This window comes from Geotrypetes seraphini, chromosome 5, assembly GCF_902459505.1.
Source record: "Geotrypetes seraphini chromosome 5, aGeoSer1.1, whole genome shotgun sequence".
NCBI classification, from domain to species: Eukaryota; Metazoa; Chordata; class Amphibia; order Gymnophiona; family Dermophiidae; genus Geotrypetes; species Geotrypetes seraphini.
Genome location: NC_047088.1, coordinates 171,602,566 through 171,619,048, shown reverse-complemented (window position 1 = coordinate 171,619,048; position 16,483 = coordinate 171,602,566). Strand labels below are relative to the sequence as shown.

At 45.4% G+C, this 16,483-nt stretch overlaps 1 protein-coding gene across 4 annotated transcripts in view; it reads right to left on the bottom strand.

Moving 5' to 3' along the window:
* Positions 1-16,483, bottom strand: part of SATB2 (SATB homeobox 2) — a 436,014-nt gene that overhangs the window by 28,974 nt on the left and 390,557 nt on the right. The window contains exon 11 of one of the 4 annotated variants that reach the window (XM_033947180.1): positions 12,415-12,512. The exons of the other annotated variants lie outside the window; for them this stretch is intronic. Coding sequence (XP_033803071.1) covers positions 12,459-12,512 — 54 coding nt within the window. The 3' untranslated portion in view covers positions 12,415-12,458. Of the gene's footprint in view, positions 1-12,414; positions 12,513-16,483 lie in introns of those variants that run through there. 4 annotated transcript variants of the gene reach the window in all.

Here is a 16,483-nt window from a genome sequence, read left to right as displayed (position 1 = left end):
TCCCCACCCTGAAAGCCTGATGCCCCCCCCCCCGACGTCCAATTCAACCCCCCGCAGGACCGCTTGCACACACCCGCACCCCCACCCCGAAGGACCGCTCGCACGCATTCCCACCCGCACCCTGAAGGACCGCTCGCACCCCCACAGCCTCCCGACCCCCCCCCCCTCATCATGTAGAAGCTCCTACCGGTGTCCTGCTGCTTCCTCTTGGCGGTCCCGGCCCTTCTGTGAGCCCTGCGTCTGCGCTGCTTCCTCTTCCGGCGGTCCCGCCCTTTCGTAATAGCGGATAGCGTAGCTTGTTTTAAGAAAGGTTTGGACAAATTCCTGGAGGAAAAGTCCATAGTCTGTTATTGAGAAAGACATGGGGGAAGCCACTGGATTGGTAGCATGGAATATTGCTACTCCTTGGGTTTTGGCCAGGTACTAGTGACCTGGATTGGCCACCATGAGAACGGGCTACTGGGCTTGATGGACCATTGGTCTGACACAGTAAGGCTATTCTTATGTTTTTAAAAGTACAGACCTCATAAAGAATAAGCTGCAGTGGATGTGATAAAACCATCAATGACCTCCTGCCTCTCTTTAAAGGTCTATTTACTGACCAGTGCTTTATAAGCAGGGAACTACAGATTTAACCCCAACTCCAAGTGAGCATAATGACCTCCAGAGACTCAGCCTACAGCTATGGAAAATATAGTGATGCACTGGTCATCATGCTCTTCCTCAGAATCCACACTGCTCCAACATAAGTCACATCACCATCGGTATCTGGCATGTAAATTTAAAAGGGCTCGGAGATTCCTCGTGCAGCAGAAGAAAAATTAAAGCAACCATGCATCTCAAGATATTCTGGCATCCGTGTGGCCAAGAGGTTTGCTGAAGTACCCAGTTTACCGACTCTATATTTAAAGAAATCATTTATCTTTGGGGGGATAAGGAGTAGTGAAAGTCTTGATTGTGTCACTGAGATGAATCAGGTAGTTGGTCTCCCTAGACTGCAAGTACAGTGTTTACTTGCTGACTGGCAAAATAAATTACCCAAGAAACAAATACGCTGTGGCATTAAAGGTAGTTGAGGCCATTCTTGAAAGACCATGTTAACAATATATCTGCATTAGGGGGTTCTTTTACTAAGGCTTTTACTAAGAATATAATGGGCGAGTTAGCATTTAGCGCACGATAAATCGGCTAGCGTGCCTTAGTAAAAGACCTCTTAGCTTAGCTCTCAAAGGTGAAATTGGAAACGTCCAGTGCTTAATACTGAAAGATTCTGGCCAGCTGAGGGAGCTCGCAACGCCATTCCTTTACATTGAGCTGCCATGAAGTTGTGTTTGTAGCCCACAAGAAAAAAAAAAAAAGAAAAAAATTCAATCTTAGAAATATGATGGCAGATAAAGGCCAAATGGCCCACCAAGTCTGCCCATCCGCAGTAACCATTATCTCTTCAAGAGATCCCAAGTGCCTGTCCCAGGTTTTCTTGAATTCAGACACAGTCTCCACCACCTCTAATGGGAGACTGTTACACGTATCTACCACCCTTTCTGTAAAAAGGTACAGTGGAACCTTGGTTTATGAGTATAATTTGTTCCAGAAGCATGCTCGTAAACCAAAATACTCGTATATAAAAGCGAGTTTCCCCATAGGAAATAATGGAAACTCGCTTGATACGTTCCCACCCCCCAACCCCCTCCCCGAGGCCAGCAGCGCTGCTCCCCCCTGCTCGCAAAGCCCCCACCCACATGAACCGGCACTCCCTGCCCAAACAACTTGAAACTTACCCCCGTCTGGCACAGGCACGCAGCCCATAGGACGTGCCGGTGCCGCTTGTAAAACTTCCTGCCTCTGCCGGGCCTTGAGCATGCATCTGTGCATGCTCAAGGCCTTCTAATTCTCCCTCAAAGCCCAGCAGAGGCAGGAAGTTCTTCAAGCGGCACCGGCACGTCCTGTGGGCTGCGTGCCGGTGCCAGACAGGGGGTAAGTTTCAAGTTGTTCAGGCGGAGAGTGCCGGTTCGAGCGGGAGGCCTTTGCGAGTGGGGGGGAGGGGGGAGCGATGCCGGTTCTCGGGGGGTGCAGTGCTCGCAAATCGAGTCAACACTCGGTTTGTGAGATAAGTTTTGCGATAATGTTTTGCTCATCTTGCAAAACACTCGCAAACCAGGTTACTCACAAACCGAGGTTTGACTGTACTTCCTTAGCTTACTCTTGAGCCAGTCACCTCTTTACTTCATCCTATGCCCTCTCATTCCAGATCTTCCTTTCAAATGAAAGAGACTCGACTCATGCGCATTTATACCACATAGGTATTTAAATGTCTCTATCATATCTCCCCTCTCCCGCCTTTCCTCCAAAGTATACAGATTGAGATCTTTAAGTCTGTCCTCATATGCCTTATGACGAAAACCACGCACCATTTTAGTAGCCTTCCTCTGGAACGACTCCATCCTTTTTATATCTTTTTGAAGGTGCAGTCTCCAGAACTGTACACAATATTCTAAATGAGGTCTCACTAGAGTCTTATACAAGGGCATCAATACCTCCTTTTTCCTACTGGCCATATCCTATGCACCCTGGCATCCTTCTAGCTTTTGCCGTCACTTTTGCAACCTGTTTGGCCACCTTAAGATCATCGCATACAATCACACCCAAGTCCCACTCTTCTGTCATGCACATAAGTTCTTCACCCCCTAAACTGTACCGTTCCCTCAGGTTTTTGCAGCCTAAATGCATAACCTTGAATTTCTTAGCATGAAATTGTAATGCATGTAGTATAAGGGCAGACTGGATGGACCATTCAGGTTTTTATATGCCATCATTTACTTTGTTACCTACCCAGACATTTTTCAATTACTCAGCACTCAAGCAAATTTAGAGACCTGTTTACTAAAGATTTTCTCTCACGTTCTCTCTATAAGATCAGTGCTAAGAGTCTGATATTCAAAGAAATTTGCCCTGGCAGAAAAAGCTCCTGACCAGTTAAACCATGCTGGCCCACCTAACCGGCAATAATCAACAGCATTTAGTTGGATAGGGCAGCTGAATATTAGTATTGACTGCCACAGCTCCATCTAGTTAGTGCAGAGGAATTATCTGTGCACTGTAGATAAACATTCAATGCTTGTGCCTAGATAGCTAACCTGGCATATTGGACCATGTTTAGAGGGCCATTTTTGATATGACATCTAAGTCCGATTTTGGACATTTTGTGAAGTGCATCCAAAAATTGGGTAGAGTAACTGCAAAATGCTTTTCATTTTTTCGAAAATGACCTTTCCAGATGTGTTTGCCCTTAGTGTATCTATCTTTTTTTGACCATTTTCAAAAAATAAAACATCTAAATTAAAAATGCACAAAACAAGCCATTGAGATGTATGAGGGGCCAGCATTTTTAGTAGGCTGGACACACAGACTATGGGGCATCCTAGGGGTCACTGCAGTGAACTTCACATAAAGGAACCTAGGTACATATCTCACCATAACTCCCTTATGTTGCATGGTGAGCTTTCAAAAACCTCCCAAAAACTTCTGGATCCAACTGTACCTGTATACCACCCCAATAGCCCTTATACCTACAGGTATCACCTACAGTATATCTCAGTACTGTAGGAGTTTAGTGGTCTTTTGGTGGGCTCACACTTTCCACCATAACTGTATTAGTTAGGGTGGATATAGTTCTGGGTTCCCTTTTCTGTAGTCCACTGCACTGACCAACAGGCTACTCCAGACAACTGCTTGCTGCTCTACTAGGACTGGCCATTACATCTGCAGCTGTCATACAGACAATTAGATACCGTTTCATTCAGATCTTTGGGGGGAGGTAGGAGGGGTCTGTGGCCACTGGGGGAGTTGGGGGGATATGCTGTAATGCCTCCAGTTGACCATCTGGTTAGTTTGGACACCTTGTTATTAGATTTATCTGTAAATATGGATAAATTATGTTTTGAGGGGATTTTGATATGCCATTGAAGTCAGAGATGATGATGAATGATTGTTATGATTGTGAACTTTTTATATGTTGTATGGATTATTTTTATCTCAGGTGGTTGTTGACAGCACACATAAGGCAAGTAATGTTCTAGATTTAAGAACATAAGAACATAAGAAGTTGCCTCCGCTGAGACAGACCATAGATCCATCCTGCCCAGCGGTCCGCTCCCGCGGTGGCCCATCAGGCCCATTACCTGAGCAATGGTCTATACCTATCTATACCCCTCAATCCCTTTTTCTTCTAGGAATCTATCCAAACCTTCTTTGAAACCATTTAATGTTTTCTTGTCTACAACAGCCTCTGGAAGCGCGTTCCATGTATCCACCACCCTCTGAGTGAAAAAGAATTTCCTAGCGTTTGTTCTAAACCTGTCCCCTTTCAATTTCTCCGAGTGCCCCCTTGTACTTGTGGTGCCTCTTAATTTGAAAAATCTGTCCCTGTCTACTTTTTCTATGCCCTTCAGGATCTTGAAGGTTTCTATCATGTCTCCTCTAAGTCTTCGCTTCTCCAGGGAGAAAAGTCCCAACTGCTTCAATTTTTCGGTATATGGGAGATTTTCCATTCCCTTTATCAGTTTAGTTGCTCTTCTTTGTACTCCCTCAAGTACCGCCATGTCTTTCTTGAGATACGGTGACCAGTACTGGACACAGTACTTCAGATGCGGCCGTACCATTGCACGATACAGCGGCATGATGACTTCCTTCGTCCTGGTCGTAATACCCTTCTTAATGATACCCAACATTCTGTTTGCTTTCTTTGAGGCCGTGGCGCATTGCGCCGATGCCTTCAGTGTTGCGTCTATCATCATTCCCAGGTCTCTCTCCAGGTTACTGACCCCTAGTGGTGTTCCCCCCATTTTGTATGTGAACATCGGGTTCTTTTTTCCCCACGTGCATGACCTTGCATTTCCCCACGTTGAAGCTCATCTGCCATTTTTCGGCCCACTTTTCCAGCTGCGTTAGATCCTTTTGGAGATCTTCGCAGTCTTCCCTGGTTTGAGCCCTGCTGTATAGTTTGGTGTCATCTGCAAATTTAATGACTTCACACTTGGTTCCTGCCTCTAGGTCGTTTATGTAGATATTGAACAGGAGCAGTCCCAGCACCGACCCCTGCGGAACTCCGCTCGTGACCCCTTTCCAGTCTGAGTAGTGGCCCTTTACACCAACCCTCTGCTTCCTGTTTGCCAGCCAGTTTTTGATCCATCGGTGGATCTCCCCTTGTACCCCGTGATTCCATATCTTTTTAAGCAGTCTTTCGTGTGGTACCTTGTCGAAGGCTTTTTGGAAGTCAAGGTAAATGATGTCTATAGATTCCCCTTTATCCACCTGGCTGTTCACCCCCTCAAAGAAGTACAATAAGTTTGTGAGGCATGACCTACCCTTGCAGAAGCCATGTTGACTCGGTTTTAGCTGCCCATTTTTTTTGATGTGCTCACAGATGCTGTCTTTAATCAGTGCCTCCATCATCTTTCCCGGGACTGAGGTCAGGCTCACCGGCCTGTAGTTTCCCGGGTCTCCCCTTGCGCCCTTCTTGAAGATGGGCGTGACATTTGCTATTTTCCAATCCTCCGGGATCTCTCCGGTTTTTAAGGATAGGTTGCATATCTGTCGAAGTGGCTCCGCTATTTCGTCTTTTAGTTCCTTGAGTACCCTTGGGTGAATGCCGTCCCGACCTGGCGATTTGTCGCTCTTTAGTCTGTCAATCTGCTTGAGCACATCCTCTTGGCTTACCTCTAAATCGACCAGCTTATCGTCTTGGTCTCCTATTACGATCTCCTCGGGTTCCGGAATGTTGGTTATATTTTCCATCGTGAAGACTGACGTGAAGAACTCATTTAACCTGTCAGCTATCTCTTTCTCTTCTTTTACTACTCCCTTTCTGTCTCCATCGTCCAATGGTCCCACTTCTTCTCTTGCCGGTTGCTTCCCCTTGACGTATCTGAAGAACGACTTGAAGTTTGTTGCTTCCTCTGCCAGTCTCTCTTCGTATTCTCTCTTTGCTTTTCTAACCACTCAGTGACACTCCTTCTGGTGTTCTTTGTGCACTTTTTGGTTCTCCTCTGTTTGGTCTTTTTTCCATTTTCTGAAGGATGCTTTCTTGTCGCTTATCGCCTTCTTCACTGCATTTGTTATCCACACTGGGTTTTTTGTTCTATTTTTTTTGCACCCTTTTCTGAACTTGGGGATGCATAGGTTTTGCGCTTCGTGCACAGTCTCCTTGAGTAAGGTCCAGGCTGTTTCTACGGATTCCGTCTTCCCTATGTTGCCTTTGAGTTTCTTTCCCACTATTTTCCTCATAGCATCATAATTTCCTTTTTTGAAGTTGAGTGCCGTCGTTGTGGTTCTTTTCCCCTTTGATGATCCAATTTCAAGCCTGCACTGGATCGTGTTGTGATCGCTGTTACCTAGCGGGGGTAATATCGCCACCTCCTTTGCTGGCCCCCCTAGTCCGTTGAAGATTAGGTCAAGAGTGGCATCGCCCCGTGTTGGTTCCGTGACCAGTTGCTCCATGAAATAGTCTCTCGTGACCTCTATGAATTTGGTCTCTCTTGCGCAGTTTGAGTGCCCAATACTCCAGTCTATCCCAGGATAGTTGAAGTCCCCCATCACCACCACATTTCCGCTTCTGCATACCTGCCTCAGTTCAGCCTCCAGCTCCTGGTCGATTTCTTCCGGTTGTCCAGGTGGGCGGTAGTACAGACCCAATTTAATGTCTGCCCCTGCTCCTCCCTGTAGCTTAACCCATAGTGATTCCAAGCCATCCTCCCGTACTGTTGTTTCCATCCTGGCTGATGGTATGGAGTCTTTTATGTACAGCGCTATTCCTCCACCCTTTTTATGTGTCCTGTCTCTCCTGTATAGTTTGTACCCTGGTATGGCCACATCCCATTGATTGTCCTCAGTCCACCACATTTCTGTGACTCCAATTATGTCTAGGTCCTTATTGCTGGCAGTGATTTCCAGTTCTCCCATTTTGGCCCTCAGGCTCCTAGCATTTGTGTATAGGCAGTTTAAGACCCAGTTTTTTGTCCTCTCTTTTTGTTTCCCTCGTGCTTTGGTACTCCTGCAGTTTTCTTCATGGTCTGCCAGCCCCTGAGCTTCGTCCTCCTCCTGCTGTGTGTGTGTGATGTCCTCTGCCTGTTTCCCCTGCACCTCCTGCTCTCCTAATTCCCACTCAGTCCTGGGCTCTTTTTCACAATGTCTTTGCCCCTCTGGCTCCTGTTGTTCTGTGTTGGTGCCGCTTACCAGGTCCATTTGTGTCCTCGATCCCTGCAATGCGTCCTTAGGTCCTTTTTCAAAACATACACACTCAGTCCCGAGTCCTCCTTTACAATGTCCCAGTTCAGTATCCTTGTCAGGTACTGATGTCCGATGTGTCGAGGTCAGGTCGACTATCGGCTTTCCCCTTCTCCTTAGTTTAAAGCCAAGTCTATGACGTTCTGGACGTTGCGTGCCAGCATCCTCGTCCCAGCTGTGCTAAGGTGCAGTCCATCTCTTCTGTAGAGCTTGTTCTTCCCCAAGAAAGTAGTCCAGTTCCTAACAAAGTGGAAACCCTCCTCTTCGCACCATCTCCTCAGCCAAACGTTAATTGATTGTAGTTCGCTCTGTCTCTTTGTGTCCGCTCTCGGTACTGGCAGGATCTCTGAGAAGGCTATCTTCCTTGTCCTTAGTCTCAGTTTCCTCCCCAAGGTCCTGAACTGGTCAGTTAGTGTAGTCCTGTTGAAGTTTCTCCTGCTGATGTCGTTGGTTCCGATGTGGATCACTACTGCTGTCTCCTCCGTCTCGGCTCCCTCCAGGATCCTCTCGATATCGTTGATGATGTCCTTTGTTCTTGCCCCCGGGAGACATGTTACCAGTCTGTCCTCTCTCCCTCCGGCTATATGACTGTCTACTCCTCTCAGGATTGAGTCCCCAACCACTATAGCCGATCTCCCCTTCTTCAACTGCCTCTCTGGTCTCAGATCTGTGTCATATGTGCAGTCCATTTGTCCGTCCCCTGGGCTCTGCTGTGTCTCCGCCCCTGGTCTCAGGTCTGTGTCATCTGCGCGGTCCGCTAGTCCTTTCTCCTGGCTCTGATGGATCTCCTCCTCCTCTGCCTGCCCAGGTTCTCCGCAAGGTCCTAGTTCCCTGGTGTCTGGTGGTTCCTGTCGTCCAACTGTCGGTTCTCTCCTGGTGTGTTGGTGGTCCTGTGCCTCCACCATCCTGCAGGCCTCCTCAATGAATTTCTCGAGCTCCCTAACTTGTTCCGCGATGTGGCTATCTCTGGCGGTGTCCTCGGTTGTCCAACACTGTTCTTCCATGGTGCACAGTCCCTCCAGTTCTTGTACTCGAACCCGCAGTCTCCTGACCTCCGTCTTCAGGCTATCCAGTTCCTGACATCGATTGCATATGTATGCCTGCCTCCCGGAGGGGAGGTAGTCATACATATGACACTCGACGCAGAAAACTGGGTAGCTCCCCTGGGTTCCTGTAGCCTCCATTCCTGTAGCCTCGGTGATTTGGGAGTGGTGCCTGGCGTGCAGTTAGCTGAAAAAGTAGAGAGAGAGAAAGAGTGAGAAGAGGAGAAAAGTGTTTTTGGTTTTTTTTGAAGTTAGAAGTTATTGAGGTTAGAAGTTGGATTAGATTTGCTGCTGGGCTGCCTGGGCTCCTTCACGAGGCTTCCTTCGCCTTTGCCGCGCGCCGAACGGCTGGGCGCCGTTGGCACCCTTCTACTTAAAGGGGAGCCCGGGCGCCGATGCGACTTCTGATGCGGCGGGGGGGCGGAGCTACCTCTCGCCACGACCCCGGGTCTTTCTGCCTGCTTCTGGCTTCCTGCCCTCGCTGACTCTCCTGCCTTCTCCGGCCCCTGCCCTGCGACAGCCGAACCTGAAAAAAAAGAAGAGGAAAAGCAAGGCAAAAACCGCTGAAGTCTGCCTCGTGCCCTGGCTTCCCTTCTACTTAAAGGGGAGCCCGGGCGCCGATGCGACCTCTGATGCGGCGGGGGGCGGAGCTACCTCTCGCCACGACCCCAGGTCTTTCTGCCTGCTTCTGGCTTCCTGCCCTCGCTGACTCTCCTGCCTTCTCCGGCCCCTGCCCTGCGACAGCCGAACCTGAAAAAAAAGAAGAGGAAAAGCAAGGCAAAAACCGCTGAGGTCTGCCTCGTGCCCTGGCTTCCCTTCTACTTAAAGAGGAGCCCGGGCGCCGATGCGACCTCTGATGCGGCGGGGGGCGGAGCTACCTCTCACCACGACCCCAGGTCTTTCTGCCTGCTTCTGGCTTCCTGCCCTCGCTGACTCTCCTGCCTTCTCCGGCCCCTGCCCTGCGACAGCTGAACCTGAAAAAAAAGAAGAGGAAAAGCAAGGCAAAAACCGCTGAGGTCTGCCTCGTGCCCTGGCTTCCCTTCTACTTAAAGAGGAGCCCGGGCGCCGATGCGACCTCTGACGCGGCGGGGGGGCGGAGCTACCTCTCGCCGCGACCCCGGGTCTTTCTGCCTGCTTCTGGCTTCCTGCCCTCACTGACTCTCCTGCCTTCTCCGGCCCCTGCCCTGCGACAGCCGAACCTGAAAAAAAGAAGAGGAAAAGCAAGGCAAAAACCGCTCCCCTGTTACTTAATGGACTAGGCGGTAAGGTAAGAGTTGATCAGATTGTATGGTCAGATCATAGTCTGCTGACCTTTAGATTTTGTTCTGTGAGTAGGAAACAGAGAGAGAAGAAATATATGTTGATGATGCAGAAATTTGAACCATCTGAATTATGGAATGCGTTGAAACCAATTATATTTATTGCTGAAAATAGAGAAGTATATGAAGATTTGGAAATTTGGTCTTCTTCTTTGACTTCGGCTTTAGAGGTAGTTGCACCAGAAAGGAAAGTGCCTATTCATGAAAATTTTACACTATATCCCTGGAGGTTGTCTGTACTGCTTGAAGTTAGATGCGATGTTAGGAAATCAGAGAGAAAGACTAAAGAGAAAGAAGATCATGACAGTTATTGTATCAAACTTCTAGAGTATAAGGTGTTTTGTGAAATAAGAGATCAAAATTCTTTCAAGATCAAATAAAATCACCTCAAAATAAGATGAAAGAATTGTTTCAGACCATAAGGTATTTGAATACTGGTAGACTTTACTACTGGTAGAATACTGGTAGACCTAGTAGTAATAGACATCAGCCAAATGCTGATGGGTATGCTGTTTATTTGGAATCAAAGTTGGGTAGAGAAGACAATGTGATTGTTAATCTGTAGGAGGAGAAAGTAAATAAAAGAGAAATAGTCAATAGACCTTGGGGTTCCTTTAAATTAGTATCAGCAGAGGTATTTTATATTTACTAGCAAAATATATTGGTCCATTTGTTATTCAAATGCTAAATAAATCCCTTGAGAAGGGATGTATTACTGAAGGATGTAAACAATCGACCATAATCCCGACTTTGAAAAAGTCAGATTTACAAACCTAAGGTTTAGTTCAGTTTAGTTTAAATGTCAAACTTATGTCAAATTACCGTACGATATCTGTTGTTGTTGAAAGAGTGGTTTTGAAACAATTGGATGAGTATATTCAAGATATAAATTGCTTGGACATATTTCAATTAGGGTTTTGCCAAGCACACAGTGTAGAATTATTATTGGTGTTAGTAGTCAATACTTTGAAGGAAGGTATGGACAAGAATATGAGGTTTTGTATTGTGTCATTGGATGTTTCTGGTGATTTGATTCTCTAAATTTGGAACTGCTGTTGAAGAAACTGCAAGGATTAGGTCAGTTTGTGTTGTACTTATGTGGAAGATTGTTTCAAGTACAAAGTGTGTGTGTGTGGGGAGGGATTGGTGTCTAAATCAGTAACAGTAAAACGAGGGGTACCACAGGGATCAGCCTATTCTGCCATATTGTTTAATATTTATATGGCAGAGATAGGAAAGGTATTTCAAAAACTAATTGTGCAATATAGAATGTATGCTGATGATATATTGGGGGGGTCCCCGTGGGAAAAGATATTCACGGAGTTGAACCGCTATTAAATTTATATATGGCACGTGTGGTAGAATGGATGACTATGCATGGATTACTGTTGAATGTTCAAAAAACTGAGGTAATGACAGTAGGGAAAGACAAAGAACAGATTGAATTGGAATGGATAACTGTGTTGGAGAATATGTTAGCTGTTAAAAAGGAAATGCTGGTATTGGAGGGGGGGGGGGGGGAATTGGACTCCGCACTAACAATGAGATATCAAATCTTGAAAACTACTCAGTCGGGCTATACGATTGCATATGTTGTATAGGTCAAAACCAATGTTATTGCCGTACAATTTTCATACTATAGTGCAAGCACTAATATTAAGAAGGTTAGATTACTGTAATGCACTTTACCTTAGAGTAGTAAAAATTAAGAACAGGGCATTGTAGGTTTTGATGAATTCTGCAGCAAGACTGATTACAGGTGCTGCTCGGTGGGTCCATATTACGCCAATTATGAAGCCGTTACATTGGCTTCCAATACAGCAAAGAGCTCAATTTAAAGTGTTATCTATTGTACATCAGGTCTTATATCATAAGGCATTAATTCTAGAAGCAAAGCGCGTGGTAATTTCCTGCGTGCGCTAAAAACACTAGCGCACCTTAGTAAAAGAGGCCCCAAGTGTCACTTTATGCTGTTTTTTGGACATATTTGTCTTTTGAAAATGGGTCTGACAGGGCCAGATTCTATAATTGGCGCTGAATATTTGGCACAGATATAATTCAGCATTCAACATTGGTATAAATTTTGGTGCACAAACTGGGTGCAGATCCCCATTATTCTGTAACCCTGCATGCATTTTGGGGGGATTAGCCCTGACCTGCCCATGCCCCTTCCATGGCTATGCCCCCTTTTGGGTTGTGCGCAATCCAATTTAGGTGTCCATTGTTATAGAATAGCGAGTAGCCAGATCAGCACCCAAATCATAATTATTGTCAATTAAGTGCTTGTAAGCTCCAATAATTAAATCATTGGCTTGGCCATGGGCACCGATCTAGGATCCATGCTAATTTTGGATGCCCAGATTTGGGCAGTCTTTATAAAACATGGGGTAAATGCAGTCCTAATAATACCCAGTTAGCCATCTGGGTACAGAACTATCTGCTGTACCTGCATGGCTTACAAACACCACCAAACACCTGGATATTCCATGCCAGTACAGGACTGGTGCTGGCACTAAATACCTGGCACTGTCAAAAATAGATCTAATTATCAGGGGTTAATAAATAAAGTCCATATTCTTGCATTATACAGACGGGGATTTGAGAGTTGGACTGGATATAGTTTCAGTTAGATCCAGGTCCTAAGGGGTACAGGAAGAGCGAAGACTGATGAAGCAGATTTGCCCAAACTCTTACGTATATCCACAAAGGCAAGGATAAGTCACAATACAAAATATTCAATAATTTTTTTTTTAAAAACATACCTTCATTTGACTAATATTTTGGTAAAAAAGACCCAATGTGAAGATTGTAAAAATTATTTTTGAAGCTGTGACATCTTCTGGATCTTTGGTCCACAACACAGCTGTGTCTGTAAAGTTAAATAAATATGTACTCAAAGACACATGTTTAAAGCATCATTTTCTCAGTTATATATGGTGCATATCCACTTTTTCTTTGTCTCTTGTGCTTATCATTTAAAACAGGGGAAGAAAAATAACTATGCTTAGCCACCTACTTGCTTTGAGGACTTATAGAAATGGTTACAAATACTGTAATATCTTCCAACAGTCAAATAAATTATGTACTTGTCATAGAGTTTAAGCCTTTTTATTAAAGCCATATGTTTGATTTGTGCTTTGAAAGTAGTCACTGTTGTTTGGCTACGGCAAGCAGTTTTCTCAGCTGTGCCAAAGTACTTTCAAATCTGCTTTGAGACCAACATAGATGCACGCAACATAAAAATGTATCACAACATACAAATACTATACAATAGAAATGGAATGAAATGGAATAGAATACACACAAACAGGGTAAAGAAAGCCAAAGAGGCAAAGGGACACCCTCACACAGGGACTGAACCAAGTCAAACAAAAGTAGGGATCAGACAAATACTGGATATACTTGAATATAAACCAGGATTTGGGGGCCGAAAAATTTGCCCAAAAATGTGGTCCCAGTTTATATATGGGCCAGCGCCCCCCCCCTCCAGAATTATTGCAGGCCGCTGCCAATGCCAGGCTCTGCACCCTGTTCCCCCTCCCTGCCCTGTCCTCGTACCTTCTCTGCTGATCTCTGGTGGTCCAGAGGTTCAGCGGGGAGGAACGAGCTTTCTGCGCTCCTGCCCCGCTGCTAGCCCGGTCGGTGGTGGCTGCCACGAGATCGAGTTTCTTCAGTCGCTGAGCAGCACCGAGCAGGAGCGCGCTTTGGTGCTACTGCTTGGCACCGAGCAGCTTCCTGACTAACTCCCGTGCCTGGCAGGAAGCGGGCTGGGTACAGTGTCTGACAGGGGAGGGAAGGAAGTGAGCTGGGTGTAGAGCCTGGCGCCCGACTTATATTTGAGTCAACTATTTTTCTTCCTTTTGGGGGGAATGGGGGGTCTCGACTTATATTCGAATATATACGGCAGCTTTGCTGTTGTTAAATTCAAAAAACAAGAGAGATAAAGACAAATCCAAATATATACAGGGTTTGATATTCAGCTGCCAGGGTATTCAATGCCAGGCTGTTTCCAGTGACTGGTATTGAATATCAAGGGTTTTTATGACCACTAAAAAGTCAACCAGCAAAGTCAATATTCAGCGCTGACCGGTTAAGTTTATAGTGGCCAAAGACAGAACTAAAACTTTGTTAATTAGCTTGTATTTGTGCCATTTTTGTTTAACAAGTTACTATCTTTTTATCACTTCAATCTGACAATTGACAATAATTTCACTCTATCAATTCCAAAGTACAGTGGTACCTTGGTTTAAGAGCATAATTCATTCCAGAAGCATGCTCTTAAACCAAAACACTCGTATATCAAAGCAACTTTCCCCATAGAAGATAATGGAAACTTGAACAATTCGTTCCACCAACCCCTCCCCCCCCCCGAGGCTACCGGCACTGCTCCATCACCCCCTCCCCCCACTCTAACCGGCATCGCACCCCCCAAACCGGCATCGCAAACCTCCCCCCACGAACGCCCCCCCCCCCCGCGAGAACCGCAAAGCACCCCCGTGCTGAAAGCGGCATCCGCCCGCCCTTCCTCCCAAGCACGGTCCTTACCCCTTTTGCTCGTTGTAAGGGTGAATGCGACAGATGCTCAAGGCCCAGCCCAGGCAAGAGGCGGGAGCTCGCATTCACCTTACAACGAGCAGAAGGGGTAAGCACCGTGCTTGGGAGGAAGGGCGGGCGGATGCCGTTTTCAGCACGGGGGTGCTTTGCGGTTCTCACAGGGGGGCGTTCGCGGGGGGGGGGGGGTTTGCGATGCCGGTTAGAGCGGGAGGGAGGTGCTCGTACACTAGAATGTGCTCGGTTTGCGAGGCAAAAGTTTGCTGAGTGTTTTGCTCGTCTTGCAAAACACTCGCAAACCGGGTTACTCGCAAACCGAGGTTCCACTGTACATATAGACATGTAACTCCATTCAATATGTTCAGCTGGGTCTTCAGAATACTAGCAAAGTAGTGTAACGTCAGCTGGCTGGACTCGTCATTGATCCTTATGCTGCAGTAAATAACTTTTTTTCATATTTCAAAGAAACCACTTTTTCTTCTTTTTTTTTAGTATTTTTCAAGAAAATCAATAATAGCTCTTATGTTCTACTATATATCACAATGATTTGATGCTTGTTACTTAGCTTTGCAAGGGCACCTCTTCCGATGAGATGGTAGGCTCTCTTCTGTGGACTGTAAGTTGTAAACCTTTTGAAAAGTAATGATTTTTTTAAGATTAGTTAATTTTTGTTTTGATTTGCCACGCGTCAATTTCTTGACTCACCTCCACCCTGATGAAAGTGAGTGAAACAGATATCTCGTCGGATGAGGTGCCCTTGCAAAGCTAAGTAGAAAATAAGAGTTACTATTGATTCTCTTGAAAAATACTAAAAAAAAAAAAAAAAAAGAAGAAGAAAAAGTGGTTTGTTTGAAAGAGGAAAAAAAAGTTATTTACTGCAGCTTAAGGGATCAATGACGAGCCCAGCCAGCTGAAGTTACTCTACTTTGGGAGTATTCTGAAGATCCAGCTGAACATATTGAATGTAGTTACATATCTATATGTACTTTGGAACTGATAGAGCAAAGACAGAACTGTCATTTACATGGTCCAATGTGGCTGCTAAACTTAACCACTTAGCACTGAAAATTGCCAGTTATTGTGCAATATAGCTGGTTAACTTTTAGCCACTAACCATGAATATTCAGCAGAGATAACCGGCTATCTTTTGCTGAATGATCACATTCATGGGCAGCGGGATGCTTTTTTGTTTAGGGGGGGTGGTGCCCAAAGATCCACCCTAACCCCAGCAGAATCCTGCAGCACGACAGCTCCCCCATCTGCCTTCCCCGGTCGCTGTAATTTTAAATCTTCGGACAGCTGATGTGCAGCCTGCCCCAGAAGTCTTCATTCTACAGCGGCACTCCACGACAGTGGCCATGTAGCTGCACACAGATTTAAAATTATAGCGGCCAGAAATGGGTGACTGCCAATTTTTGGAAGGTCATGGCCCCTGTGGCCTCCCCCATTCCGCTGCTTATGTTCGCATCTAACCAATTAGGGCCCCCTTTTATCAAGCCGCATTAGGGTTTTTTAATGCCAGCCTCTGTGGTAAAAGCTCTGAAGATCACAGGAATTCTATGAGCATCGGAGCTTTTAATGCAGCAGTCAGCGATAAACAAACCCCTAACGTGGCTTGATAAAAGGGGGCCTAAGTGCTATTTAATCGGTCAGTGCCATTTCTTGCCGGTTAAATAGTACTGAATACAAGCTGGACGGAGATTAACTGATCACATCAAATCAATGAAAAGTTAACCAAAGGAGGCACAATTCTCAAAGCAGCTGTGTTTCGACATATAAAAATCTGTATTAAGAGGAAATTTTCTTATTTACTCTTCAATAGTAAAGCTATTCTCTTTGTCACTAGCATAACTCCATCACAAACTAGTTGTTTCAAAAGCACTGATCACGCCACACTTCTTTGATACTGTTTTCATTGTCATCGAGTCTCTTTAGTTACATACAGCAATCTGCAAATTGATCTGCAATTTCCAGCTAGTAGGAAGAGCTTACTGCAGGACTGTGAGGAACTGATGCTAGTTAGGAATGCTTTAAAAATTTGAAATGCATTTTTATTATAAACTATTAATGGCATAATTGGACTATTGATATATGTTGTTGTCAAATGTTACCTATGGACTGTTCTTGTTTTGTGATGTGATAAATATGTCCATTTTAGAAATACTTTTATTTTTTAATGTACATTATTATTATGTTGTTGTTAAAAGCAAACAGTAAAAATAGCATCTGCTATAAAATGCCAGTACTGATATACTCCAGGATTCTCCTTTTGCTGAACATAAATCTACA